General features: G+C 33.1%; 2 protein-coding genes and 1 pseudogene across 2 annotated transcripts; all 3 read left to right on the top strand.

Annotated features, from left to right (window-relative positions):
- Window positions 1-760: 760 nt before the first annotated feature.
- On the top strand, window positions 761-1,726 carry LOC113175327 (olfactory receptor 10AG1-like). Its single transcript, XM_077797543.1, has one exon. It carries the CDS (start codon window positions 761-763, stop codon window positions 1,724-1,726), a length of 966 nt encoding a protein of 321 aa, XP_077653669.1.
- Window positions 1,727-18,588: 16,862 nt separating this feature from the next.
- Window positions 18,589-19,110, top strand: LOC113175337 (olfactory receptor 10AG1-like). Its single transcript, XM_026379609.2, has one exon. The coding sequence runs from the start codon at window positions 18,589-18,591 to the stop codon at window positions 19,108-19,110; it is 522 nt and encodes a 173-aa protein (XP_026235394.2).
- Window positions 19,111-22,363: 3,253 nt separating this feature from the next.
- On the top strand, window positions 22,364-23,329 carry LOC113175335 (olfactory receptor 10AG1-like; annotated as a pseudogene).
- Window positions 23,330-27,632: the final 4,303 nt, after the last annotated feature.

The raw sequence follows: 27,632 nt of genomic DNA on the forward strand, positions 1-27,632 counted from the left end.
CCCATTGATATGTACCATTTATGCTTTTGAGGTGAGTAAACGGGAAGGGAGGGGCTAAAAGGGTAGGAAGAAAGTAGAATGACTCAGATGTTATTATCCCATGTGCATATATGATTACACAACCAGTGTAACTCTACATCATGTACAACCATAATAATGAGAAATAATATGCCATTTATGTAGGATATCAAAATGCATTACTACTGTCACCTATATGTAATTAGAACAAATAAAAATGTTTTTAAAATGAGGGCTGGGGGCTTAACACAATTAACCTGGGCTTGAGCCCAAGCACCACTAAAAAAAATAAATAAATGAAAATTTCAAAAGTGTGAGAGAAGAAAATCTATGAAAGAGTGTTATTCAAAATGCTTCAGAAAGTTCAGAGAAACCCAAGAATAGGATTTTCAAAAAGTTGAATTAATTAAACGTAATTAAATGTAATTAATTAAACCTGATATGCCATGGCAGAGCTGTGGATTTATCTTCAGAAGTTGCCAAATGTCCAGGTGCCTGTGAATAATTTGGATTATGCTGGGCTTTGACAGGAGATACCATGGGATTATTCTGAATAATCTTAGGGAAATGTGTGAGTGACCATGTATAGGATCTAAGGTTAAAAAAAAAAAAAAAAGGTGGAATGTGCAAGGAATATCACATTCTTACAGTGCAAACAATTGCAGTGGTCCTGAGTATTGATGTGGATGACCAGATTCACTTAGATAGCCCACACCTGTCCCTGAAGGTCTCTGAGAAGCACATGATCAGTTTTTGCTTTCCACAGATGAAACACCATGGAAAACCCCCAGAAGGAAACCTAACTGCATGGAAGGAATTTGTCCTTTTGGGGTTTGCTGAGGTGCCCCAGCTCCAGTGGTTTCTGTTTGGACTGTTCTTGGTCATCTACATGATTATCCTGCTGGGCAATGGAACCATTTTGGTAATAACAAAAGTAGAGCCTGCTCTCCAGACCCCCATGTATTTTTTCCTTGGCAATTTTTCCTTTTTGGAGATCTGCTATGTTTCAGTTACTCTCCCCAGAATGCTCGTGAATCTCGGGACCCAGAGAAGGACCATCTCTTTGGTTGCCTGTGCTACACAAATGTGCTTCATTCTTGTACTGGGAGCCACAGAATGCTTCCTTCTGGCAGTGATGGCCTATGACCACTATGTGGCCATTTGTAACCCTCTGCAGTACCCTCTGTTCATGAACCACAAGGTCTGTGTCCAGCTGGTGGTTGCCTCCTGGATCAGTGGAATTCCTGTGCAGGTAGGGCTGACCTTCCAGATTTTCTCTCTATCATTTTGCTCTTCCAATGTAATCAACCACTTCTTCTGTGACATCCCCCCAATACTTAAGCTGGCCTGTGGGGAAACCTTCACCAAAGAACTGATGGTCTATGTGGCTGCTCTGCTGTTTGTTTCGGCCCCATTCCTGTTAATACTCATCTCCTATATCAAAATCATCTCCACAGTCCTTAAATTGCCATCAGCCACAAGCAGAGCCAAAGCCTTCTCCACCTGCTCCTCTCATCTTACAGTGGTGGTGTTATTCTTTGGATCAGCTATTATTACATATTTAAGACCTGAGGCTAGTCATTCAGCAGAAACTGACAAAGTGCTTTCTCTTTTCTATACTGTTGTGACTCCCATGTTCAACCCCATGATATATAGCCTAAGGAATAAGGATGTTATAATGGCATTGGGAAAACTATTAGGAAAATAATTGAAAATCAATGCAATTTGCATTTGTAGGACTTATTTATTTTTCCTGTATCCAGTGGTATGTTTCTTTAGCTCTGCGACTTATGTTTCTCTTGAATAACTATTTTTAAATTAAATTTTATTTCTGATGTAGACAGTTTCTTCTGTTTTAAGCTCTATATGTGCCACAATATTCCAAATCATTTTATTGATATTTATATTTGTGTGCGTGTGCAACACTTACTAGCTACACACTATTGACAGCAATAATTTTAATTGAATTTGTAATATTGCAGTCTCTGTTGTATCACTTATTATGCCATTGACATCCATAGATTTGTGACAGGCTATTTTTAAAAAAAAGGTAGAAAATGGACATTAACTGAAGAACAAAAGCACTGACACACACACATACACATGTATTTTGACCTAAATAATGACTATACAGAGAAAACTTTAGAGAAAAAATGTGTAGTTTCATAAATGATGTTGGGGAATATTATGCCTTGCTTATTTACCTTTAAAAGTTAATATTCCTATATGGTTATTGTATCATAGTATAATAAATATTATTAAAATGTACGCAAGTAAAATGGAGAACTGGAAAAAAATTTGTGAATAACTGACAAGTTTTATATTGAATATCAACAAGTTATTTTTCAAAGTATAAATTTTCTTGGGGAGATAAAAGCTATAGTAGAATTAGGGAAGAAGATATAATATTTTCTAAAATCATGTTTTTGAATTGACTCACAAATATATCACACATACTTTTACACTGTAGTCACTGAAAATGATGAATTAAAATGTAATTGATGTTCAATGTAGCTATCTCAGAATAATTTTTATTTTTTAATTGATTTTTTAAAATAAATGACAATGGAATGCATTACATTGAGTTTATTGCCTTGGTTATTTATGTAAAAAAGATAAAAGCAAGTGGTAAATTATATGCCTTGTGAATAAGAAAAATCTAAACAGTTTCTTGTGCTATTATCTCATTCCTATTGATATAGTTAAACATCATTGTTATTATATACAAAAATAACATTTCTGAGACATCTGATCTGTCACCAGATTTATGATTAAATAAGAATTTTGTAATGTTTGTAACTTCTCTTAAGAACACTTGTCTTCAGTGAATAATGTCTGTCTTTATCACATTTACATGGAGATACCTAAAACAAAGTAAAGACAAAATGTGGTACTACTTTCTGACTAGTAGAAGATATCAGAATACGTGTTAACAAGTCAAATGACATGCTCCCAAAATCTACCCTAGCTGAGATCAAAGAAAAGCATGAATAAATCACCAATAATTTTACATAAAGCCTCAATAAGAAGTTATTAAATCAAACATAAATATGGGTAATAGAAGAATGGCAAAAGAAAGAAAAATATAGTAAGTCTAATTCCAGGAAAATAATTTACAGGCAGAAATTAGAAAATCACAAGTTATTGCATTTAAAATGATTTGAGACAGAAATTGAGTCCTTTTTTTTTCTCACCCTCCCTCCTGTGAAATATAGAAAAAAATATTGTTTGAGAGAAAACAGTTTTGGAAGAAACAATCTCTTAGTAAGAACACAGTGCGTCTCTTTTTGTGATGGAACAGGTACAGTGTAATTCGTCTGCCACTAGGGTGTTGGAGGACATCCCAGAAAATGATGGCATGCCAGGAATTTCAAATTAATCACTTCTCCTGACAGATTAGATATTCATCAGTGACTCTAATCAGATTGATGATGTTAACTGGAAGTGCACGCTGCTGTGTCCATGCATAGCCTCTCCCTATGTCTGAGTGGTCTCTTGGCACAGCAGCCCATTGGATAATGCTAATGATAACTGAGGAAAGAGGCTGAGAAGAAACCACAGAATAGGTTTCCTTACCCATTTGATTACCCAAAACTTCCTCAGCTGAGTTCAACCTTTGATAAACATTCACATTGATCACAAATATCTTTACTTTTTTGGGTCATTTGGAGAAGTCTATTCATGTATCTTTTCTGAAGACCTCTTAATGATAAAATTTTTAAATTTTACTTTTTCCAAATTCCTCATTGTTCCCTCAAACCATTAACTTTAACCAATGGATAGGTACCCAATAAGACATCTGGCTATTTTCCTTCAGAACTAAATGAACAACCAGAAATTCTGCTCCGAGTTCTCCCCCCTGGGGACATATCTCTGCACCAGTATCCTTCAGAGATGTCCCAGGAAGTGGCTACAGTGTTGCATAGGTGAGTTTTGGGATGGCTTCAAAATGTCACACAGAAACAGGTAAACTAGGCCTATTTTTTTATTTTGTTAAGTCAGCTTTCATGAGGTCATTAATACAGAATTAGGGAGAAAAAAATGTAGAAGGAAAAAGGACCCTGAGAATTTGGACTTTTTTCTCAAGTAAATTACTTGTGTCAACTGGACCTGTTGAAGTCATTATACACCACTTCCATATGATACTTAGTGACCAGCCTTTTAGATTAAAAAAATAATGTTCAATTTTTCTGCTAGTTAGGTATACTATACAAATTTTCTATTTCATCTTGAGAAAGGATCCACATTTTGTGGATTTTAAGGAATCATTTTTATCTAATTGGCATATTTTTAGTTTGAAAGTTATTAGGAATATTTCTATTAGTATTTCAATAATGTCTATGAGTTTCCATGTAAAATTTCCTTCTGATCCTCATATCTACATTTGGGATTTGTCTCGTTTTAACTTTATCAATCATAATATACATTCATATATATTACTGTATGTCATAAAAAATATACTTATATATTTTTTTTGTTTTGATTATCTTTCTTTCTCTAAGTTTCCACATGTATGTATGTTAAAAAATATGTAGAATAAAGAACAATAGATTAAAGGAAGCCTAATACATAATGGAGGAGGTGAGGGAAAGAGGAGGCACTAGGAATTCAAATGGATGGAATTAAATTGATGCTAGTATGAGTATATCAAAATAAAACCAACTATTATGTATTACTATAATTCAGTAAAAAAAGCATTAAAATTGGTGAAATACAAAAGTGAATGTGAAAAGAAAAATACAATCATTAGTGAAGCCCTCTTGTATTTGTCTTTTTTTGTGTAGAGATTTATTGATTTTTAATTCAATTGCTCATTAGAACTTTATGTAAATATTTGATTTCATATTATTGCCCATCATTTTGGATGTGATGTCATTCTTGAAGTTGATTTGTCTGACTGATTGTTTTCTATAAAATTGTTCATATTATCTTTTACAATAATTTTAATACTTTCAAAATCATTTCTAATATATACAAAATCATAGATTTAGATTGTTGTTTTAAAAACTACTTAAAGTTTTTTAAGGGAAAATAAAAAATATGCAAATGCCATGCTTTATAATCACTGGTATAATTAGCTTCACAAAGGCTCTCACTTTTTTTTTATAATTTTGACTTGATCTATGGTGTCACTTCCTGTCAACTCAACGACTTTATTTCATATTCCTCAGATCACAGGACTCCTAGCACCAACCTGCTATTTTCAATGTTATTGATTTTGTTTCTTTGTACAAGTCATACTTTTTTGTTTCATTACATATCTTATAAAGTCTGGCTAACACTGAAAAATTGATTTTTGATACTTCAGCAACTCCAGACTTTAGTACCATTTAGAAAGGGGTGTTGTTGTTGTTTGTTTATTTGTTTGTTTAGTCTCTTGCCTGGGCTAATTTTGTGAAATCAATTTATGCTGTGAAACTACTGGTAAAATCTGGTTGTTGTTGTTGTTGTTGTTGTTGTTGTTGTTGTTATTCCAGTGCCTGAATTCCTAAGTTTTTCTCATTGGTCAGTATAGCTTAGTGACCAGCCAATGATAATTATTATATATTTTAATAGCCCTGCCAGGAAGACTTCCAACAACATTTATTTATAGATGAACTTGTGGCTGGCTTGGAAACTTGGAAAATGTATTAAAATTTCAGGAACTATGCAAGTTTTTGATGGATTATACTCCCTGCATTTACATGGTCCCATTCACTGGGATCCCTCTTGGGACAGCCATGAGTGTATGTGTGGCCTTGCACTTGCATCCAGTCATTCAAATCACTACAATGATTAGTATTTCAATAGTACCCATTTTATTTTCTCATTCACCAGAAACTCCTATTAAATTGTTGGCTAATCTGTACCAAAGTCTGTGCACACTCAAGCAGAGCTATAATCTTGGCCCCACCGGGACAATGACTTCCTATTTAATTTGACAGCATTTGTAATAATTCTGGAAATTTCTTTCCAATATGCTACTTGAAATCACAGGAACCTACCTCTGAAGATTAGAGAGCTGCTAACCTATCTGGCATACAGTGTCCAGGTAGATCTTCCATTCCATGTAACTGAAAGTGGTAATGGAAACTGTCTCATACAAAACACAGTGAATTTTTACTATTCTTATTTAGTTTGGTTTAATTTTTATAAGCATTTTATTATTGAAACATAGTTCAGAAGGATACAAAGACTTTTCTTGAAAAAAAATTTGAACTTCTATGCAGAAAACCCTAAAACTAAAATTCTTGTCTTAAGAAATTATTGACTCATTATTATTTACTTAGCCATATATAATGCTAAAAATTCAGAGTGGTTGGAAGAATATGTTTCAGAAAATATGCATGACCCTGTATAACCATATATCAATAAATGTTACCAAAAGCACAAACCTTATAGGAAAATCTTTATAAATCATACTTCATCGATATTAAATATTTTGTTTAGTGTCAACATTGTCAGGAAAATAAAAATATAGGCTACAGTCTCAGGAAAATATTGGCAAAGCACATATCTCTCAAAGGAAATATACATAAAATACATGAAGATCTGTGTAACTGAACAGTATGAGAAAGGCATGGCCTAATTAAACAATGTATAAGAGTCAAGTGAAATTTAAGACAAAAATTAATACTGCATTTTAAAAATTCTGATTTGTTATATATGACAGCAGAATTCATTTCAATTAATATCAGACATATAGAGGGCAATTTTGCATAAGTCTGGTTGTACACAAAGTAGAGTCACACCATCATGTCTCTTCATACATGTACTTAGGGTAATGATGTCCATCTCATTCTACTATCTTATCTACACCCATGCTCCTTCCCTTTACCTCCCTCTCCTTTTCTCTATCTAGAGTTCTATTAATCCTCACATGCTCCCCGCCAAACCCATTATGAATCAACATCCTTATGTCAGAGAAAACATTTGGCATTTGCTTTTGTGGGATTGGCTAAATTCACTTAGCATTATATTCTCCAATTCCATCCATTTATCTACAAGTGTCATGATTTTATTCTCTTTTAATGCTGAATAATATTCCATTTTGTATATATACCACATTTTCTTTATCCATTTATCTACTGAAGGACATCTGGAATGCTTCCACAGTTTAGCTATTATGAATTGGGCTGCTATAAACATTGAGGTGTCTGTGTCCCTGTAGTATGCTGTTTTTAAGACCTTTGGGTATACACCAAGGAGTGGTATAGCTGGGTCAAATGGTGGTTTCATTCCCAGTTTTCCAAGGAATCTCCATACTGTTTTCCATATTGACTGCACCACTTTTTTAGTCCCACCAGCAGTGTATGGATGTGCCTTTTTCCCCACATACTAGGCAACAGTTATTGTTGTTTGTATTCTTAATTCTGACTGGAGTGAGAATTAAGTAGTTTTTATTTGCATTTCTCTAATTGCTAGATATGCTGAACATTTTTTCATATATTTGTTGATTGATTGTATACCATCTTCTGATAAGTATATGTTCAGTTCCTTGGCCTAATTATTAATTGGGTTATTTTATTTCTTTTTTTCTTTCTTTCTTTCTTTCTTTCTTTCTTTCTTTCTTTATTTATTTATGTAGTGTTAAGATGTTTGAATTCTTTATATATCCAAGAGATTAGTGCTCAATCTGGTGTGTGTAATAAAAATTTGCTCCAAAAATGTAGGCTTTTAATGCACCTCATTGATTGTTTCTTTTGCTGAGAAGAAACTTTTTAGTTTGAATCCATCCCATTTATTGATTCTTTATTTTAACTCTTGCACTATAGGAGTCTTTTTAAAGAAGTCAGGGCCTAATTCCACATGATGGAGATTTGGGCCTACTTTTTCTTCTAATAGACATAGTGTTTCTGGTTTAATTCGAAGGTTCTTCATCCACTTTGAATTGAGTTTTGTGCATGGTGAGAGATAAAGGTTTAATTTCATTTTGTTGCATATGTATTTTCAGTTTTCCCAGTACCATTTGTTGAAGAGGCTATCTTTTCTCCAGTGTATGTTTTTGGCTACTTTATCTAATATAAGATAACTGTAGGTATATGGGTTTTTCTCTGTGTCCTGTAATCTATACCATTGGTCTGCAGTATATTTTGGTGCCAATACCATGCTCTTTTTTGTTACTATTGCTCTGTAGTGTAGTTTAAAGTATGGTATAGTGATGCCACTTGCTTCACTCTTCCTGTTAAAGATTGCTTTAGCTATTCTGGGTCTCTTATTTTTCCAGATGAATTTCATGACTGCTTTTTCTAATTCTATGAGGAATGTCATAAGGATTTTGAGTGGAATTGCATTAAATCTATATAGTGCTTTTGGTAGTATGATCATTTTGACAATATTAATTCTGCCTATCTAAGAACAAGGGAGAACTTTCCATTTCTAAGGTCTTCTTTAATTTATTTCTTTAGCATTCTATAGTTTTTATTATAGAGGTCTTTCACCTTTTTCATTGTTGATTCCAAGTATTTTATTTTTTGAGGGTATTATAAATGGGGTGGCTTTCCTTGTTTCCCTTTCAGCGGATTTGTCACTGATATACAAAAATTCTTTTAATTTATGGGTGTTTTTGATTTTATATCCTGCTATTTTGCTGAATTGATTTATTAGTTCTAGAGGTTTTCTGGTGAAAATTTTGGGTCTTCTAGATGTAGAATGATATCACCAGCAAATAGGGCGAATTTGAGTTCTTCTTTTCTTATCCATATCCTTTTAATTTCTGTCATCTTTCTAGTTGCTCTGGCTCATTTTTCAAGAACTATGTTAAATAGAAGTGATGAAAGAGGGCATCCCTGTCTTGTTCCATTTTTTAGAGGTAATGTTTTTAATTAAAAACATTAAATGATGTTTAATGTTTTTAAAATGATGTTGGCCTGTAGTTTAGAATAGATAGCTGTCACAGTGTTGGGATACATTCCTGTTATCCTGAGTTACTCTAGTGTTTTTAACTTAAAGGGGTGCTGTATTTTGTTGAAAGTTTTTCTTTACCTATTGAGATGATTCTTATCTTTAAGTCTATTGATGTGATGAATTACATTTATTGATTTCCATATGTTGAACCAACCTTTCATTTCTGGCATGAACCCCACTTGATCTTGCTGTACTATCTTTTTCATATGTTCCTGTATTCAATTTGCTAGAATGCTATTAAGAATTTTTGTATGTATGTTCATTAGAGATAAGGATCTCAAGTTTTCTTCCTTTGATGTGTCATTGCCTGGTTTTGGAATCAGGGTAATACGGTCCTCATAGAATTACGTTGGAAGTGTTTCCTCTTTTTCTATTTCACAAAATAATTTGAGCAGTATTGGTATTAGTTATTTAATAGGCCATGTAGAATTCAGCTGTGTATCCATCCCCATTCTTTGTTAATAGGCTTCTGATGGTGTCTTCTATTTCATCACTTGGAATTGATCCGTTTAAATTGTGTGTATCATCCTGATTTAAACAAAAATGGGCAAATTATATGACTCTAGAAATTTGTTGATGCCTTCAATATTTCTGTTTTATTGGAGTACAGGTTTTCAAAATAATTTCTAATTATCTTCTGTATTTCTGTAGTGTCTGTCATGATGATGCCTTTTTCATCACATATTTTAGTAATTTGAGTTTTCTGTCTTCTTCTCTTCATTAACATGACTAAGGGTTTGTTTTATTTATTTTTTTAAAGAACCAACATTTTGTTCTGTCAACTTTTTTCAATTCTTTCTTTTGTTTCAACTTCATTGATTTCAGCCCTGGTTTCAATTATTTTTTTGTCTTTTGCTGCTTTTGGTGTTGATTTGTTCTTTTTTTCTAGGGCTTCGATATGTAGAGTTAAGTCATTTATTTGTTGACTTTTTCTTTTAAGGAATGAATTCTATGCAATGAATTTTCCTCTTAGTACTGCCTTCATAGTGTCCCAGAGATTTTGATATTTATAGCAATGTTCTCATTCACCTCTTAAATTTCTTAAACTTCCTCCTTGATTTGATATCTTTTACAACACATTGTTCAACCAGTAGCATATTACTTAGTCTCCAGATGTTAGAGTAGCTTTTATCTCTTATTTTATCGTTGATTTCTAATTTCATTCCATTATGATTTGATAGAATGAAGGGTAGTGTCTCTACTTTTTTATGTTTGCTAAGATTTGCTTTCTGGCATAATACATAGTCTATTTTAGAGAAGGATTCATGTGCTACTGATAAGAAAGTGTATTCACTCATTAAAGGGTGAAATATTGTATATATGTCAGTTAAGTCAAAGTTATTAATTGTATTATTGAGTTCTATAGTTTCTTTGTTCAGCTTTTGTTTGGAATATCTATCCAGTGGTAAAAGAGGTGTGTGAAAGTCACCCAGAATTATTTTGTTGTGGTCTATTTGACTCTTGAACTTGAGAAGAGTTTGTTTGATGAACATAGATGCTCCATTGTTTGGGGCCTATATGTTTATAGTTTTTATGTCTTGTTGGTGTATGGTTCCCTTGAAAAATTTGAGGTGTTCTTTTTTATCCCTTTTGATTAACTTTAGCTTGAAGTCCACTTTATTTGAAATGAAGATGGAAACCCCTGATTGTCTCTGCAGTCCATTAGAGTGGTATGATTTTTCTGAACCTTTCACCTTCAGTCTCTGGATATCTTTTCCTATGAAATGAATCTCTTGGTGGCAGCATATCATTGAGTCTTTTTAAATCCAATCTGCTAGTGTATGTCTTTTGATTGGTGAGTTTAGGCCATTAACTTTCAGAGTTATTATTGAGACATGATTGTATTCCCAGCTATTGTTGTTTATTTTTGGTATTTAAATTTGCTGAGGGCCATTGCCAAGTAGGAATGATGCATGGATATTTCCTTGCCAGCATACCCCATGTTAAATGGACTTGCCTTGGACATTGCATGTGTCTTTGAGAAAGGTGACCCTGATCAAGGACCAGGGTGGATCCAGGATTAGGGTGTATCCTGCAGGTTTTAGGAAGTATCCGGGTTTAAGACAATTTGGGTCTAGGGCATTCCTGGTTTAAGACAAGTTTAGGGCGTTCCTGGTTTAAGATAATCCGGGTTTAGGGAAGTTGCAGGTTGAAGGTTATTCCTGCTGGGAGTAGGGCATGCCTGTTGCCTGAGTTCCTGCTGTGTTCTCCTGAGATTCAAATGGGATTTGGAAAAAAGCCTTGTGGAGTAGGTGAATTGGGCGGGCAGAACTTGGATCTCCCCAGAACGTGTTTGTGTAGAGGCCGGTGTGAGTTTCAGGAATAAAGAATTGCTGTTTGAATCTACAAAGCTGTGAGTGGCTCGTGATTCAGTGCCAAGCCGAGACTTTGGCATAAATTGACTTTGTTTCTTCTCTGTTTAATTTTTCCTTTAGTGTAATACCTCTCTCTGCTGATTTTCATCATTGTTTTTTTTTTTTTTTTAATTTTCTCTTCACGGAATATTTTACCAATGATGTTTTGTAGGTTTTGTAGTGTGGGCTTTCTAGTTGTAATTTTTTTTAACTTTTGTTTACCAAAAAATGTTTTTATTTCATCATCAATTCTAATGCTTAATTTGGCTGGATAGAATATTTTTGTTTGGCATCCATTTTCTTTCAGAGCTTTTATTTTCTTTCATATCATGTTGTTCCATGATCTCCTTGCTTTGAGTGTCTGGGTTGAAATATCTGCTGAGATAAGACTTGGTTCCCCTATATGTAATCTGATTCATCTCTCTTGAGGTCTTTTTTTTTTTTATAGTTCAAATGCTCAATAGAATTTAATGCATTAGTTATCACAGAAAACTATTCAGTACTAGAAAACTGTTCCAGAAGCTCAGTTTAAATTTAGGATGGATGTGTGAAGAAATCCATTGTTTGCCAGTCTTTTTCTGAATTCTTGCAACCATAATGAACAATTAAAATGTTTACAAGAAAATATGAGAAAAGGAATCATAGGTAACTTCATATGTTTTTACTTGCTCTCGTAACAATGTTAGTGGATAGTAGTTACTGAAGACTTATTATCACAGAATTAAATTATAAAAGAGAAGACTGAGACACAGACTTCAAATAACTTGCATGAGATATCACAGCACAGAGATGATATAGCTAAGTATTTTTTTATGCTCAAATTTCAGTTTATTTAGCATCAAAAGTAATAATCATTCTAGTGTAGTGTACATTATACAGTAAAAGATGGATTCACAAGTCCATACTTATACAAATTGAATGGGTGCAGAAATGGACATATATAAAAGGTTCTCTCTCTCTCTCTCTCTCTCTCCCTCCCTCCCTCCCTCCCTCCCTCTCTCCCTCACTCTCTCTCTATCCACAGTGCTTTAACCTAGGGACACTTTACCACTGAGCTACTTGCCCAGTTCTTTTTTGTTTTTTATTTTGAGATAGTAATTTCCAAAATTGCTGAACTGTCTCTCTAATTTGCTGAGGCTGGCCTCTAACTTGCAATCTTCGTGTATCAGTCTGAGGAGTTACTAGGACTACAGGCATGTACTTGCTGACAGAAGAAGGCCTCAAAATAATTATGTAAAGTAAGGAATTAGAAACTATCTTTCAATAAACATTTTTTTTTATTGATTGTTCAAAACATTACAGAGCTCATGATATATCATCTTTCATACATTTGACTCAATTGGGTTTTGAACTCTCTTTTTTACCCCAAATACAGATTGCAGAATCACATCTGTTACATACTCACATTTTTACATAATGGCATATTAGTGACTGTTGTATTCTGCTACCTTTCCTATCCCCTACTATCCCCCCTCCCCTCCCCTCCCCTCCCATCTTCCCTCTCTACCTCCTCTGCTGTTGTTCAATTCTCTCCCTTTTTTCCCCTCCCCCTTGCCCCTCATAACCTCTTATAATTTTGTGTATCATTGTAGGTCTCCTACCATTTCCATGTACGGCCATACCACCCTGAACGCGCCCGATCTCGTCTGATCTCTTGAGGTCTTTAAGATTTCATCCTTTCATTATAATGTGCCTTTGTGTAAAGCTATTGTAATTTTGTACATTTGGTGTCCTATTAGTCTTTTCTATTTGATTTTCTAATTCATTTAATGTTTGGGAAATTCACTGATGTTATCTCATTGAAAAGATTGTATATTCCTTTGGTTTGAAACTCTGTTCCTTCTTCTATCACAATAACTCTTATATTTGGTCTTTTGATGCTGTCCCATATTTCTTGAATATTCTCTTTATAAAAGTTTCTAACTTTCTTCACTGTGTGGTCAACATCTTCCAGATTGTATACATTGTCTTCATTATCTGATGTTCTTTCTTCCAAGTAATCTAGCCTGTTGGTGATGCTTTCTAATGAGTTTTTTATTTGCTTTATTTTTTCTTCATTTCAAGGATTTTTGACTGTTTTTTGTAAGAGTCTCTATCTTTTTCTTGAAGTAATCTTTTGTTACCTGCATTTGCTCTTTTATCCCTTTGTTGGAGTGATCAATTTTTGCCTGTATTTGATCATTTAGGTCATTATTTAGTTCACTGATCATATTATGAACATTTTGACCTCCTTTTCTGTAAATGTACTGCCCATGGATTGTTATTGTAGTATACCAGTTTGTTTGGCGCAATTTCCTCCCTTGTTTTTTTTTTTTCATGTTGTCTATGTGTCTTTCTTTCTTGCATTATGGATCTGAGATATTACAGTTTCTACCCTATAACATTGTAGTATCCACACAGATTATATGTATCGCCTTGATATTGGGCTTCCAGACTCCGCAGGTGTCCCACAATGGATGCTACCGCAACTAAAGGTGGTTTTGGCAATAGTGGTAGTAACTTGAGATAGCAGTGCAGGTGCTCCAAGATGAATGCAGTCTCTCTCAGAGATGGAGCTGAAAAGGTGAACCTTACATTGACTTTGGTATGCCTGCTCCAAGATGTAGCTGCTTCTAGGCCCTGTCTGTTGTGGCAAGGTAGAGACTACTGCAGAGGGACAGCTATGGCAATGGCTGCAGTATCCCAAGATGGAAGTGTTTTAGGCCTGGGCTCCCTGGTGGAGAGGGGTGGCAGACTCGAGCCTACCTTGGGCCTGGTCTAACAAGCAGATGGACAGTGGAGGTGGATCTGCATGTAAATTTTAATGTTAAATTTAAATTAATCACAAATATTATCACTCAAAAATAGGTAGGTGCATAACAGTTATAGCTTTCAACATTTGGAAATGAGAAACACATATGTTCTAAAGTATATTTTCCATTTATGTATTCATTATTCCTTATGTTTATATACATATATTCCAGGTTCCTGTGACTTCATCTTTTATTGTCTCCCTTGAACCTGTGAGTGTGTCTAAGTGTGCTTTTGTGGATGATTGGGCAAGTTATAAAAACCTATCTTATTACTTAACACTCAATTGGAGGAGCTCATTGAATCAAAAATTAGCAATAACTTCTTAAAATTCTATATTTTGTCAAAATAGGGCAATTAATGATAAAATAGTAAATAGTTGGTTACTTGGCAATCTCACTAGAAGTTACATTTTACAGCCTCTTTTCCAGGTTGCTATAGTCCTGTCACTAAATTTTTACATTGGGGATTACTTCTGGAAAGTCTGCATGACTTTTTCAGTTTGTGCACCTGAAAAGATAAAGTGAATACTAGCATTAATTCTACTTCTCCTTTTTTGTTTGTGTGGGGGATGATGAGGTCTAACTGTCCAACGTGGATTTATAGGAGGCAGACTTGTGTTGACGATGACAGGAATGTCTGAAGAGACTTGAACCTCTTAAAAACCTTTATTTATTTATTTATTTATTTGTGATGTTTTATGCTTGGGATGCAAGCACTCTCTCTACCCACTGAACTATATCCCCATCCCTCTTGAAAACATTTAATGGCACATAAAATTTAATTCTAATCGAAGGCACTGACCATTTGCAGTTTTGATAAAAATATTTTTGTTTGAATCATAACTAATATGCAATTATTAACTGTAGATTTTCCAATCTTCATATTTATTAATAAGCACAAAAAGGAAGAGAAACTGAGAATATGAGGGGTGGTATAACCAGGCATGTTTTAGTGTGTTATACTAAACTCCTTGAATATCATGAAATGTTTTCCTCAATTAGGAAGTTACGTGGGAAAAGACTTATCCCCAAGGCAGACACTATTTCCTACCTCAGGAGCACTGCTTTTTTTTTTTTTTTTTCCTGGTATTGAATATATATTAGACAAGGCTTACCCTTTGATATTTATGCAGGTAAATTTCTAAACTTTCAAAAGGACACACTTGTTTATTATTTCGGTCTTCTGGAATCACTAAAGGTAAGCATTATGTCTAACCCAATCCTAAAATAGATAAGCATGGAGTACTTTGACAAATATAGCATGTATTTTCATGTCTACTTTTAAGAACCTGAGCAAGAAGAAATATTTAAAATTTAAAGGAACCATTTGTTGTTGCTTACTTTTTCAATTCCAAGATGTCTTTCAGATTACATTTGTATTATTGTGATTTTTGCCATTTTTAGGTGAACTGAAAGCAAAATGAAAATTCTTTTCAATAAAAAGAGACATCCTTAAAGTATTTTCATCATCTTCTTATGTGCTAATATTTGCTAAATAATTATGTGATAAGCATGTTTTTAACTATTTTACATCAACAAGACCTGGACTTCTTATCTGTTTCAAACCAAATTATATATACTAGGTGAGCAAAATAGTCAATACAGAGTAATAAAATGGCTCTGCATTCTGCTACTAAAAGAGGTTCCTGTTTGAAGGGTCAAATCCATGATAAATGAATCTAAAACTGCTGGAGAAATATTGGCTTTTTTATATATTTTTATTTTCAGAGATTTCTGGCAGAAGGACATCATTCTGACTTCTGAAAATTCATATCTCCTTTTATATCTTATTTTTAAAGTGGTTCCATCAACTTGCTAAGAATATTATATGTATGAGAGAAGCTCTGATTAATTCCACAATATTTATACAAAATGAAATCATTGTTTCATTGTTCAAAGGGAATAGCTGTTAAATAAACTAGAAGTTTCTGAAAAAAAAAAAACAACAGGTAGCTACATCTAACTGAATTACTAGTCATTTTCTCTCTCAGTAGTATAAATAGAAATTTCTAAAGATTTCCCAGAGTCTGAGAAATAAGCAAGAATGTTGAGTGATTTCAGTAAGCTTGGTATGCCCAATTCTGTCTAGAATTTAAGAACAATTTGAATAATTATAAGTAATTATAACATTTCTCTCTTTTTAGGTATTGAGTATTGAATCCAGGGGTACCCAGCCACTGAGCTTCACACCCAGGGATTTATTCCTTTCTATTTTGAGAAAAGTGTTGCTAATTTGCCCAGGCTGATCTCAAAATTTTCCTCCTCCCAATTCAGCCCTCTGAGTAGCAGGGATTATAATATTATTTCCTTTATATAGAGTTGGACACAAAGAATTACATTAAATATTCATAAAATTGTTGGTTCATTTTATAAATGGAAATTTAAGACTCCCTCACCTAGGAAAAAGAAAAGAAAAGAAAATAAATGGAAAAGAAAGTTTACATTTCAGTAGGTATAGATAGAGCACAAGTTGTGTTCAGAATGATTTTTGTTCTTTATTACATTTTGAAAGCTCAGTTGTAAATTGCTTTATAAAAGTACCCTCCAACTTGAACTGAGGGAAATGAGAGCAAAAGGAGATTACAGTGTGTAAAAAGCATAAAAAGTTAGTGAACTGGTATAGCAAACAGATAGAAGAAGGTGGCAATTTCTAAAGGTTAACATTAGATAATCAAATGTGGGCTCAAATATATGAAAGTCCCCAATAAATTGTAGATTCGATCAATGGTTTTTATAAGAGTCAATTTATTGAGTTCTCAGGTTAATTAGATACAAGAATAACTGCTTAAAATATTTTTATGTTGAAAAATAAAATACTTTGTGTAAAAGTTTCATATCCTTATAATTGCACTAGAGCCACTTTGAGTCTCAGTTCTAACTTTTTACACTGGAATATCAAATTTTCATTTAGAGTAATTTTATAATTATTGAAGAAGTTTGAAGTACCTTTAGCACTTTAATATTTGGTATAATATTGGAGATGTAGCAAGAAATACTTATGTAACGTTGCCATGGTCAATTATGAAGTCCACAGGATGCCCAAGTTCAGCATGAACTGTTGATCTTTCCCCATTTGCAACTGTATTTGAAGTTGAAATCTTAACAACTGTGCAAACTTAACAATCTTATAATAAGATTAGAGGTATTCATCATTGTTGCATATAGTCTCTTTGCATTTAAATTATTTATTACTTATATGGAAATTACTTAGCAAATAATGAGATGATAGACCTCTTCTAAAAGAGTTAATGAGGTATAATAATTCACATATAACCACCAAAACCACAAACATATGTACACACACACACACACAAACACACATGCGTGCACACACACACACACACACACACATACAAGGCATGCATAGAAACTCAGAAATTAGGGAACATGTACTTAAGTCTTGGGCATTACTTCAATTATTTGACTCATTTTAATTTATGCAAAAATTTGGCCAATGAAAATGTTTGGAAAACTATGCTATACCACATATAAAATAGTGTTTATAATATCAAATATGATATATTTCATAGGTCTAAAAATAAAAGGAATTCATTCATAATGTAAATAAATAATAGCATACAAACACACTCATGCATGAACCCACACATAAAAGCAAGGGAATAGACTCAATGGAGCAAATGAACTCAGTTATAGAATAGCAGTCATTCCTGAGGATATGAGTGATCTAGGAAAATGTCCAGGAGAAGAGATGTGCTAAATGTCTTTTTTATGCATAGATCTGAATTCAGAATAAAGAGGTGCATAATGTAGCTAGGACCTGTTTCCTGACTGCAGATGTAAATGAGATTGCTTCTTGACTATTGAGCTTCCTTCTATAGGAAAAACATGTTAAGTGTCCCTCATCCTCAGTATCCTTCTGAATTTCAATTGTACTAGAAAATCTGAACAAAATCTGTGACTTCTGATTTCATAAACTTACAGTTAAATGAATACACAATTTTAAAGATTAAATAGTATTGCATTATATTTCATGGACAGTTAATCATTATTTTTTAATGGATTTTACAGAATATCAATGCTAAAATGATCATGGGAAATATACAAAAATCAATTTCAAAGATGAAATACACTCTTCTCTAAAAGTATTAGAAATGTCTTAAAGAACATATTCTCATAAATTTAAGGTAATTTTGAATTGATCATTGTACACAAAACAATGTTGGGAGAGCAGAAAAATATAAACTAAAAGAGTAGAATTTGCTCTACTTGAGCCTAGACTCACACTTAGATTTTCTGACTGTTCAAATGAGAATTAATGTGGCATGCTTCATCACAGAAACAGAAAAAAAATGTGCAATAACCTTCAACAGAAAAAAAAAATACTACAACTTACATGTAGATATACTTAGGAATAATTTTAAAAAATATTTATGACAATTCCAGACCAAATAGAAGACATAGGTCTTTATCTTAAAGGTAACTGGGAAATTTGAATTCAGGCCATCTTCAGTATACACATAAGAAAACCAAAGGAAAATGTAGTTAATTTTCTACTTCTGATTGACTCTTCCCCATAGATGAAGCATGAAGAGATAGAAGACAATGTCTCCACAGTGGTACGGTTTGTCTTGCTGGGATTTTCTGAATTTCCAAACATCCAAGGTTTCCTACCTGGGGTGTTCTCCATCATTTACATGGTTATCCTCATTGGGAACTTCCTCATAATCATAATAACCAGGCTGGACCCTGCACTGCACAAACCCATGTACTTTTTCTTGGCACATTTTTCTTCACTGGAAATCTGTTATGTCTCAGTCACTCTCCCGAGGATTCTGGTCAGCATTTGGACTCAGGATAGGAGCATCTCCCTACTGAGCTGTGCCACACAAATGTATTTCTTCCTAATGTTTGGAGCAACAGAATGTTTCCTCCTGGCTGTGATGTCTTATGACCGCTATGTGGCCATCTGTAACCCTCTGTACTATCCTCTAGTCATGAACCCAAAGAAGTGTCATCACCTGGCAGCTGGCTCCTGGTTTGGGGGAGTGCCAGTCCAGATAGGGCAAACAAATAAGCAGAAGCCTAAGAGCTACTCTTAATTAGAAATTTAAATGTGTAGGTGGAAGAAGTCCTTGGGGTAGACAAAACAGCTGATATTTAAAAAGCATTTTGTAAAGAACAATTATCTTAAAAGCAGAAGGAATATATATGATGACATTTTAAGCAATTTAAATATCAAAAGAGTTAAGCTTTACAGTGAGGTAAAAGAATCTATGAAAAAAACTTATAATCATTGAGAAATACAATAAATAGTACTGTAGATGTATAATTTTTAAAATAATAATTTATGATATAAAATTTCATAGGATCAAAATTTTTTTTAAATTTTAGTTTAAGGTTTAAGTTGTTAATATACAAGAAATACACACACAGAGAAAATCTTAGGTAGCATGTAATAGTTCTGTGAACTTAAACATTATTACATAATACTTTAATCTTTTGGATTTTTTGAGAATATAAGAACTTGAATTTAAAATAGAAAAATCAGAACATTTTTCTTTTGGTTAAGAAAAACAAACATTTGCCAAAATAAATAAATAAATAAAATCTTATTTGAAGATATTGAGGACATTTCTTCTCTTTCTACCTTGCTCCCTTTGAGTAAAATAATATTTATTTTTTGTATGTACTAATTATTTCAAAACAAAATGTTGGTTTTGTATTATATTCAATTACATTTTATGTATCACTGAAAATTATTTTAATAGTACAATTAATTTTTAAATATTGCCATTCACCATAAAAATACATAAAGTGTAAATTATTGTCTTGTTTTTTTTTTCCCTTTGGAGGAATAATTTTAATAGTATTTCTTACTTGGAATAATTTCCAAAAAATTACTGAGCACTATAGAAAGATTAGGCCAAATTTCAACACACTGGGCTGAGGAGTGATTTGTATTTTGCATATTAGAACCACATAATAAAGATGAGAATATAAACAAAATGTGACAGAGAACTTCTGGATATTTCATCTTGAGACTTTGGGAATTGCATAACTTTATAAGATTGCTATAAGATCTCTCTATTCTTACAATAAACATATCATATAAAGAAAAAAAATGATTTATAGAATATTTTTCCTTGAAAAATATTTGCTTGAAACAGCCAATAAACTTAAAAGAATATTAATAAATAGCATTTATGTAGATTTGCATAAATGCCATAACCTCTTACAGCTATTAAGATCAGTAATCTACATACTAATTCTAAATCTGGGAACAATTCTTAGTCTACTGTTTTGTTTGTTTGGCTTTTGTTTGTTAGTTTGTATTTTTTTTTTTATTCCTGTGACACAGGGAATACAGTAATTTGTATGAATCTCACAGCCAGCAGGAAAAGTATCTGTAATTCAATTCCAGTTCATCTTGGTAGGACTCTGTCCCTACTGTTGGGGGGGGGACCAAGTCCAAAGCACCAGGTTTGGAGGGATGATAACAAAGCTGGGATTAGTAAAAATCCAGAAACCTTGGGTGCAATATCTAAAGTAGCCTTCACTTTCAGAATTGTACACTTACTAAATGCCTCCTAAGAATGAGTGAGCCCTTCTTTAATATTTTATCAAAGAGTCAACTGCAACTTTCCATCATTCTGACACAAAAGAAAAAAAAATAAGAATGGGACAAAGTACATAAAAAGTAAGCAGATAACACTATGAAAATAAAATTTTCTAAGCAATGTGTTACCAACCAAGGGGCTAATGATATATTAGCCTAATAAAAATATCTATATTCTACACAATTATATGTATAGAACCATAAATAGATGACAATTCTTCAAAAGGGATATTTTGCCAATAGTATATCATTTACTTGTCCCCAGTAAGGTAACTTAGAAATGTTAAATAGCTTTTTCATATATCACAGAAAATAAATAGTTGAGTTAGTATTCAAACCCAATTTCAATAAAAAATTTTTCAATGAGAAAATTAAAAAATTGCCTATTCTTATTGAGTCTCAATATGTTAATTTCCCAAAACATGAAAATAGAAAAGTTTGTAGAGTTCTTTGGTTTGTTTGGGGGGTTCTGTTGGCTTTATTTTATTTTTATTCATGGAACAGCAAAGACTTGTGTGGCATCATGAACATGGAGTTTACTTTAGTGGACAATATATTTTTTTCACTTGTGCCACACACTTATGCACTGTTGCATACCTCACTGACCACCTTGGTTTACTTCAGTACATTCTTAAATGATTCTATCTAGATCTATGCTGCAATACTAAATATAATCCTCCAATTGTTCCCACTTACTATCCTACTGAAGGATACATTTTTTTTCCTTTTTTTCAATAAAATATTCTCTTTTTTTTTCCAAATTCATGTAATTATGAATTATGTTAAGGCATTTATGTTAAAATCAAGTGATGGGAGGATATGGAGATGTGAAATAGCCACATAAAAATGTATTCTATATTTACAAAAATATGAATGAATGATCATGAAAATTTTCACAATAAGGAATATTGCTTTGGGAAATAAATATGTAACATGACTTAAATATTACACAATGTGAACATGTATCAAAACATACTGTGGTACCCCATTAATATGTTTTAGAGGGGAGAGAAAGGAAGAGGAGGGTGTATAAGTGTAGGAAATATAGTAGAACGAGTCAGACATCATTACTTTGTGTCCATGTATTATTCCATGACCAGTGTAATTCTACATCATGTACAACAGGGAGAATTTTGGGAAGTCATATGCCATTTATGTATGATGTGTCAAAATGCATACTACTGTGAAGTATTACTAATTAGAACAAATTTTTAAAAAATGTTTTTTAGATATAAAGGCTGGGAGTGTAGTACAATTAACATGGACTTGAGCCCAGCACAACTAAAATAAATAAATAAATAAAAATGTTAATAGTGTGGGAGAAGATAATCTATGATACAGTCCTGTTGACAATGACTGAGAAAATTCATGGAGACATTCAAGAAGAGGATTTTCAAAAAATGTAATTAATTTAACCTAATTAAATCAACTCAATTAAACCTAAGATACCAGGGCAGACCTATAGATTAATCTTTAATGTTGTCAATTGTACAGGTGCCTGTGCATAGTTTGGATTATGCTGGGCTTTAACAGGAGACACCTGAGGTGATTCTCAAACAATTATAGGTCAGTGTGTGCCATGATCATGCATAGGATCTAATGCAATAAAAGGTGGAATGTGTAAGGAATGTCATATTCTTACAGTGCAACCAATTGCAGTGGTCTTCAGCATTGATGTGGATGACCAGATTCATTTAGATAGCCCAGACCTGTCCCTGAAGGTCTCTGAGAAGCACATGATCAGATTTTGCTTTCCACAGATGAAACACCAGGGGAAACCCCCAGAAGGAAACCTGACTGCATGGAAGGAATTTGTCCTTTTGGGGTTTGCTGATGTGCCCCAGCTCCAGTGGTTTCTGTTTGGACTGTTCTTTGTCATCTACATGATCATCCTTCTGGGCAATGGAACTATTTTGGTAATAACAAAAGTGGAACCTGCTCTCCAGACCCCCATGTATTTTTTCCTTGGCAATTTTTCCTTTTTGGAGATCTGTTATGTTTCAGTTACTCTCCCCAGAATGCTCTTGAATCTCGGGACCCAGAGAAGGACCATCTCTTTGGTTGCCTGTGCTACACAGATGTTCTGCTTTCTTGTACTGGGGGCTGCAGAATGTTTCCTTCTGGCAGTGATGGCCTATGACCGCTATGTGGCCATTTGTAACCCACTGCAGTACCCTCTGGTCATGAACCACAAGGTCTGTATCTAGCTGGTGGCTGCCTCCTGGATCAGTGGAATTCCTTTTCAGGTAGGTCAGACCTTCCAGGTTTTCTCCCTGCCATATTGTGCTTCCAATGTAATCAACCACTTCTTCTGTGACATCTCCCCAATACTTAAGCTGGCCTGTGGGGAAACCTTCACAAATGAGCTGATGGTCTATGTGGCTGCTCTGCTGTTTGTCTCAGCCCCGTTCCTGTTAATACTCATCTCCTATATCAAAATCATCTCCGCAGTCCTTAAATTGCCATCAGCCACAAGCAGAGCCAAAGCCTTCTCCACCTGCTCATCTCATCTTACAGTCGTGGTGTTATTCTTTGGATCAGCTATTATTACATATTTGAGACCTGAGGCTAGTCATTCAGCAGAAACTGACAAAGTGCTTTCTCTTTTCTATACTATTGTGACTCCTATATTTAACCCCATGATATATAGCCTGAGGAACAAGGATGTTATAATGGTGTTGAGAAAATTATTAGGGAAATAATCTACTTGAATAAATGTAAGTTATATTTGCAAGACTTATTTTTGTCTGTATCTGTAATAAAATCTTCAGTGGTATCCATCTTTAGCTCTGTGTCTTAAATATCTCTTCAATGGAAACTCTTTTTAAATTAAGTATTGTTTGTGATGTTGAGAGAAGCTATATAGGTGACATGTGTCACAAAATTCCAAATCATATTTCATTGATATTTTTAATTTTTGTATGTGTGGGAAACATGTTTTCTCAATGTACTACTGATAGCTTTAATTATAATTGTACTAATAATATTACAGACTCCATCCTATCACTTTTTGAAAATCATGTCATTCACATCCATAGATTTGTGACAACCATATTTAAAACAGGTACAAAGTGGACATTAAATGAAAAATACACAAAGTGACAAATGCACATACCCATATTTGTTTTGACCAACAATGACCATTCAGTGAAACAACTTATTCTAGGAAAAGAAAAATGTATTTTCATAAATGATATTGGTGAATATTATGCCGGTCTTATGTACTTTTGAAAGTTAATATTCCTATGTAGTAATCATGATATGTTATAATAAATATTACTAAAATCACAGAAATAATATGGAGAACTGGGAAAAGGAAGAATATTGTGAATAACTGACAAGTATTATTTTATTGGATATTGAATAGTTATTGTTTTTCAAGTTAAAATTTTCTTGAGGAGATAAAAGATACAGTAGAATTAAGGAAGAGGATATAATATTTTATAAAGCATGTATTTAATATAAAATCACAGATATTTCACACATACTTTTACACAATATTCACTGAAAATGATGAATTAAAACCTAATTAAAGTTAATGGTAGCTATCTCAGAATAAATTTTTCTCTTATGTTTCTTTTATTTCACTGATATTTAGAGCTTTTGCCATTAATTGGTGTTATTTATGTAATAAATAAAAGTGAATGGTAAATTGTATACACTGAGGATATGAAACATGGAAACAGTTTTGTGTGCTATTTTCTCACTCATATTCACATAAGTAAACTTATTATTATTACTATACACAAAGGTAACATATTTCTGAGAAATTTGTCCTGTCAACATATTTATGATTAAACAAGTATGTTGTAAGGTTTGCACCTGCTATTAAAGGCATTTGTCTTTAAGTAAATAATACCTGTTCTTATCACACTTACATGGAGATATGTATGACCAAGGGGAGACAAAATGTGGTACTACTTTCTGACTAGCAGAAGATATTCAGAATATGTGTTAATAAATCAAATGACATGTCCAAGAAATCTACCCCAGCTGAGATCAAAGAAAGGCATGAATAAATCACCAATAATTTCACATAAAGCCTCTATCAGAAGCTACTAAAACCTAACATAAATGATTGGTAATAAAAGAATGATAATAGAAAGAAAAATATACTAAAAATTGTTCCAGGAAAATAATTCCAAGACAGAAATTGGACAAACCAGAAGCTATTGCATTTAGAATTATATGAGGCAGAAATTCATGAGACTTTTTATTCTCAGTGTCCCTCCTGTGAAATACAGAAAAAAAAATATTGTTTGAGAGAAGTGAGTTTTGGAAGAAGCAATCTCTTAGTAAGAGTGTTTCTCTTTTTGTGATGGAATAGGCCCAATGTAATCAACCTGCCAGTAGAGAATTGGAGGGTCAGTGGAGGAAATGTTGTCATATCAAGAATTAGATATTCATCAGTGACTATAATCAGATTGAGGATAATGATTTGAAGTTCATGTGTCTGTGTCCATTCATATCCTTACCCTATGTCTGCATGATCTCTTGGCACAAGAGCCAGTGGACAATGCTAACAGTAACTGGGGACAGAGCCTGGGTGGTAACCACAGAAGGGATTTTTCTACCCATTTGATTATCCAAAACTTCCTTAATTGAGGTCAACCTTTGATAAACATTCACATGGTTCACAAATATCTTCACTTTTTTTTGATCATTAAGAAAAGTCTATTTATGTATCTTTTCTAAAGGACTCTTGGTTATCATTTTTCAATTTTACTACTTCAAAATCCCTCACTGTTCTCTCAAACTATTACCTTAAGCCCATGGATGGGTACACAATCACACATCTGGCCATTTTTTCTTTCAAGCTTAATGAACAATCAGAAGTTCTGCTCAGAGTTCTTCTCCCTGGGAATACATCCTCTCACCAATCACCCTCAAAGATATTCCAGAAAGTGGCTACACGGTTGCTGAGGTCAGCTTTAGCATGATTCCTGAATGCCACACAGAACCAAGTAAACCAGACCCATACTTTCTTTTGCCAAATCAGCTTTCATGAGGTCATTAATGTAGAATTAGAGAGTAATAATGTAGCAAGAGAAAGGACCCTAAGAATCTGGACCTTTTTCTCATGTAAATTACTTGTGTCATCTGGACCTGTTGAACTCCTATATATATATCACTTCCATTTGATACTCAGGCCTTTTAAATAAAAATTCAATTTCCCTACTAGTTAGGTAGACTATGCATATTATCCATTTAATCTTGAGGAAGAGTAGCATTTTGTGGATTTTAGGAATGATTTTCATCTACTTTCCATATTCATAGTTTTAAAGTCATTATTTTTATTAGTACTTTTAAAGTCATTATTTTTATTAGTACTTCAATAATGTCTGTGAGTTTTAATGTAAAATTTCCTTTTGATCCTCATATCTACTATTTGTGATTTCTTTTATTTTTATCAATCATCTAATATACACACATATGTTATTGAGCTTCATAAAAACAGTTTATTATTTTTTTGTTTTGATTATCTTTCTAATTTTCCACATTTATGTATATAAAAAATATGTAGAATGAAGAACATTAGGTTAGAGGAAGCCTAATACAGAAAGGGTGAGGGGAGGGAATGAAGAGGCACTAGGAACTGCAATGGATGGGATTTAAATCCATACTACTATGAATATGTCAAAATAAACGCAACTATTACATATGAATATAATGCAGTAATAAGAGCATTAAAATTTATGACAAAAAAACTGAAAGAAGAAAAATAGTGAAACCCTCTCATATTGACTTTTTTGTATAGATTTATTAATTATCAATTTAATTACTCATTAGAAGTCTATGCAGATATTTTATTTCATATTAATGCACATAATTAATGCACATATGATGTCATTTTAGAAGTTGATTTGTTTTAAGATAATTTTTTCCTATAAAATGTTTATATTATCTTTAATAGTGATTTTAATCTTTAAAAAATCAATTGTAATATATACAAAATCACAATTTTAAATGATTATTTAAAATTATTTAAAGGGGAAACAAAAAATTATGCAAACACTTTGCCTTATAATTACTGGTATAATTTGCTTCATAATGGCTCTCTTTGTTTTTTAATTTTTTTTAAATTATGATTTGATATATGGTATCACTTCCTTTCAACTCAAAGACTTTACTTAATATTTCTCATAGTGCAGGTCTCCTAGCAGCAAACTGTGATTTTTTTCAATGTTATTGACTGTGATTCTGTATATAGGTCATACTTCCTTCTTTGGTTGCATATCTCATAAAGTTTGGTGAAAACTGAACAACTGATCTAATATTCTTCAGCAACTTTAGATTCTAGTAGCATTTAGGAGGGGGTGTTGTTGCCTTTTGTTTATTCTCTTGCCTGAACTAATTTTGTGGAATTAGTTTACATTGTTGTTGTTGTTATTATTATTATTATGAAATCTGGTTGCTATTATTACTATTATTATTATTATTATTATCATTATTATTATTATTATTAGTAGTAGTAGTAGTAGTAGTGGTGGTGGTAGTAGTAGTTATATTCCAGTGTCTGAATTCCTGAGTATACCTCATTGGTCAGTATAGCTTGGAGACCAGCCAATGATATTTATTGTAGGCAGGGAGACATCCAACATTTGTTTGTTGATGAATTTATGGCTGGCTTGGAAACTTAGAAAATGTATTAAAATTTCATGAACTTTTCAAGTGTTTGATGGATTTTATTCTCTGCATTTACATGGTCACATGTACCAGAATCTCTCTTGGGATAACCTTGAGTGTGTGTGGCCTTACACTTGCTCCCACTCATTCAGATCACTCCAATAATTAGAATTTCAACTGTATCCATTTTCATTTTATCATTCTTTAGGAACTTCTGTTAAATTGTTGGCTAATCTGTCCCAAAGTCTATGCACATCCCACCATAGCTATAATCTTGGCTCCATCCCCACAATGACTTGCTTCTGTTATTGACATCATTTATAATAATTCTGGAAATTTTGTTCCAATATGCTGCTTGAAGTCACAGAACCTCCTCCT

The sequence above is a fragment of the Urocitellus parryii genome, chromosome 4, assembly GCF_045843805.1.
Source record: "Urocitellus parryii isolate mUroPar1 chromosome 4, mUroPar1.hap1, whole genome shotgun sequence".
Taxonomy (NCBI): domain Eukaryota; kingdom Metazoa; phylum Chordata; class Mammalia; order Rodentia; family Sciuridae; genus Urocitellus; species Urocitellus parryii.

Coding starts and splice junctions, on each gene's coding strand:
- LOC113175327 (XM_077797543.1), top strand. CDS start 761: ATGATCAGTTTTTGCTTTCCACAGATGAAACACCATGGAAAACCCCCA.
- LOC113175337 (XM_026379609.2), top strand. CDS start 18,589: ATGAAGCATGAAGAGATAGAAGACAATGTCTCCACAGTGGTACGGTTT.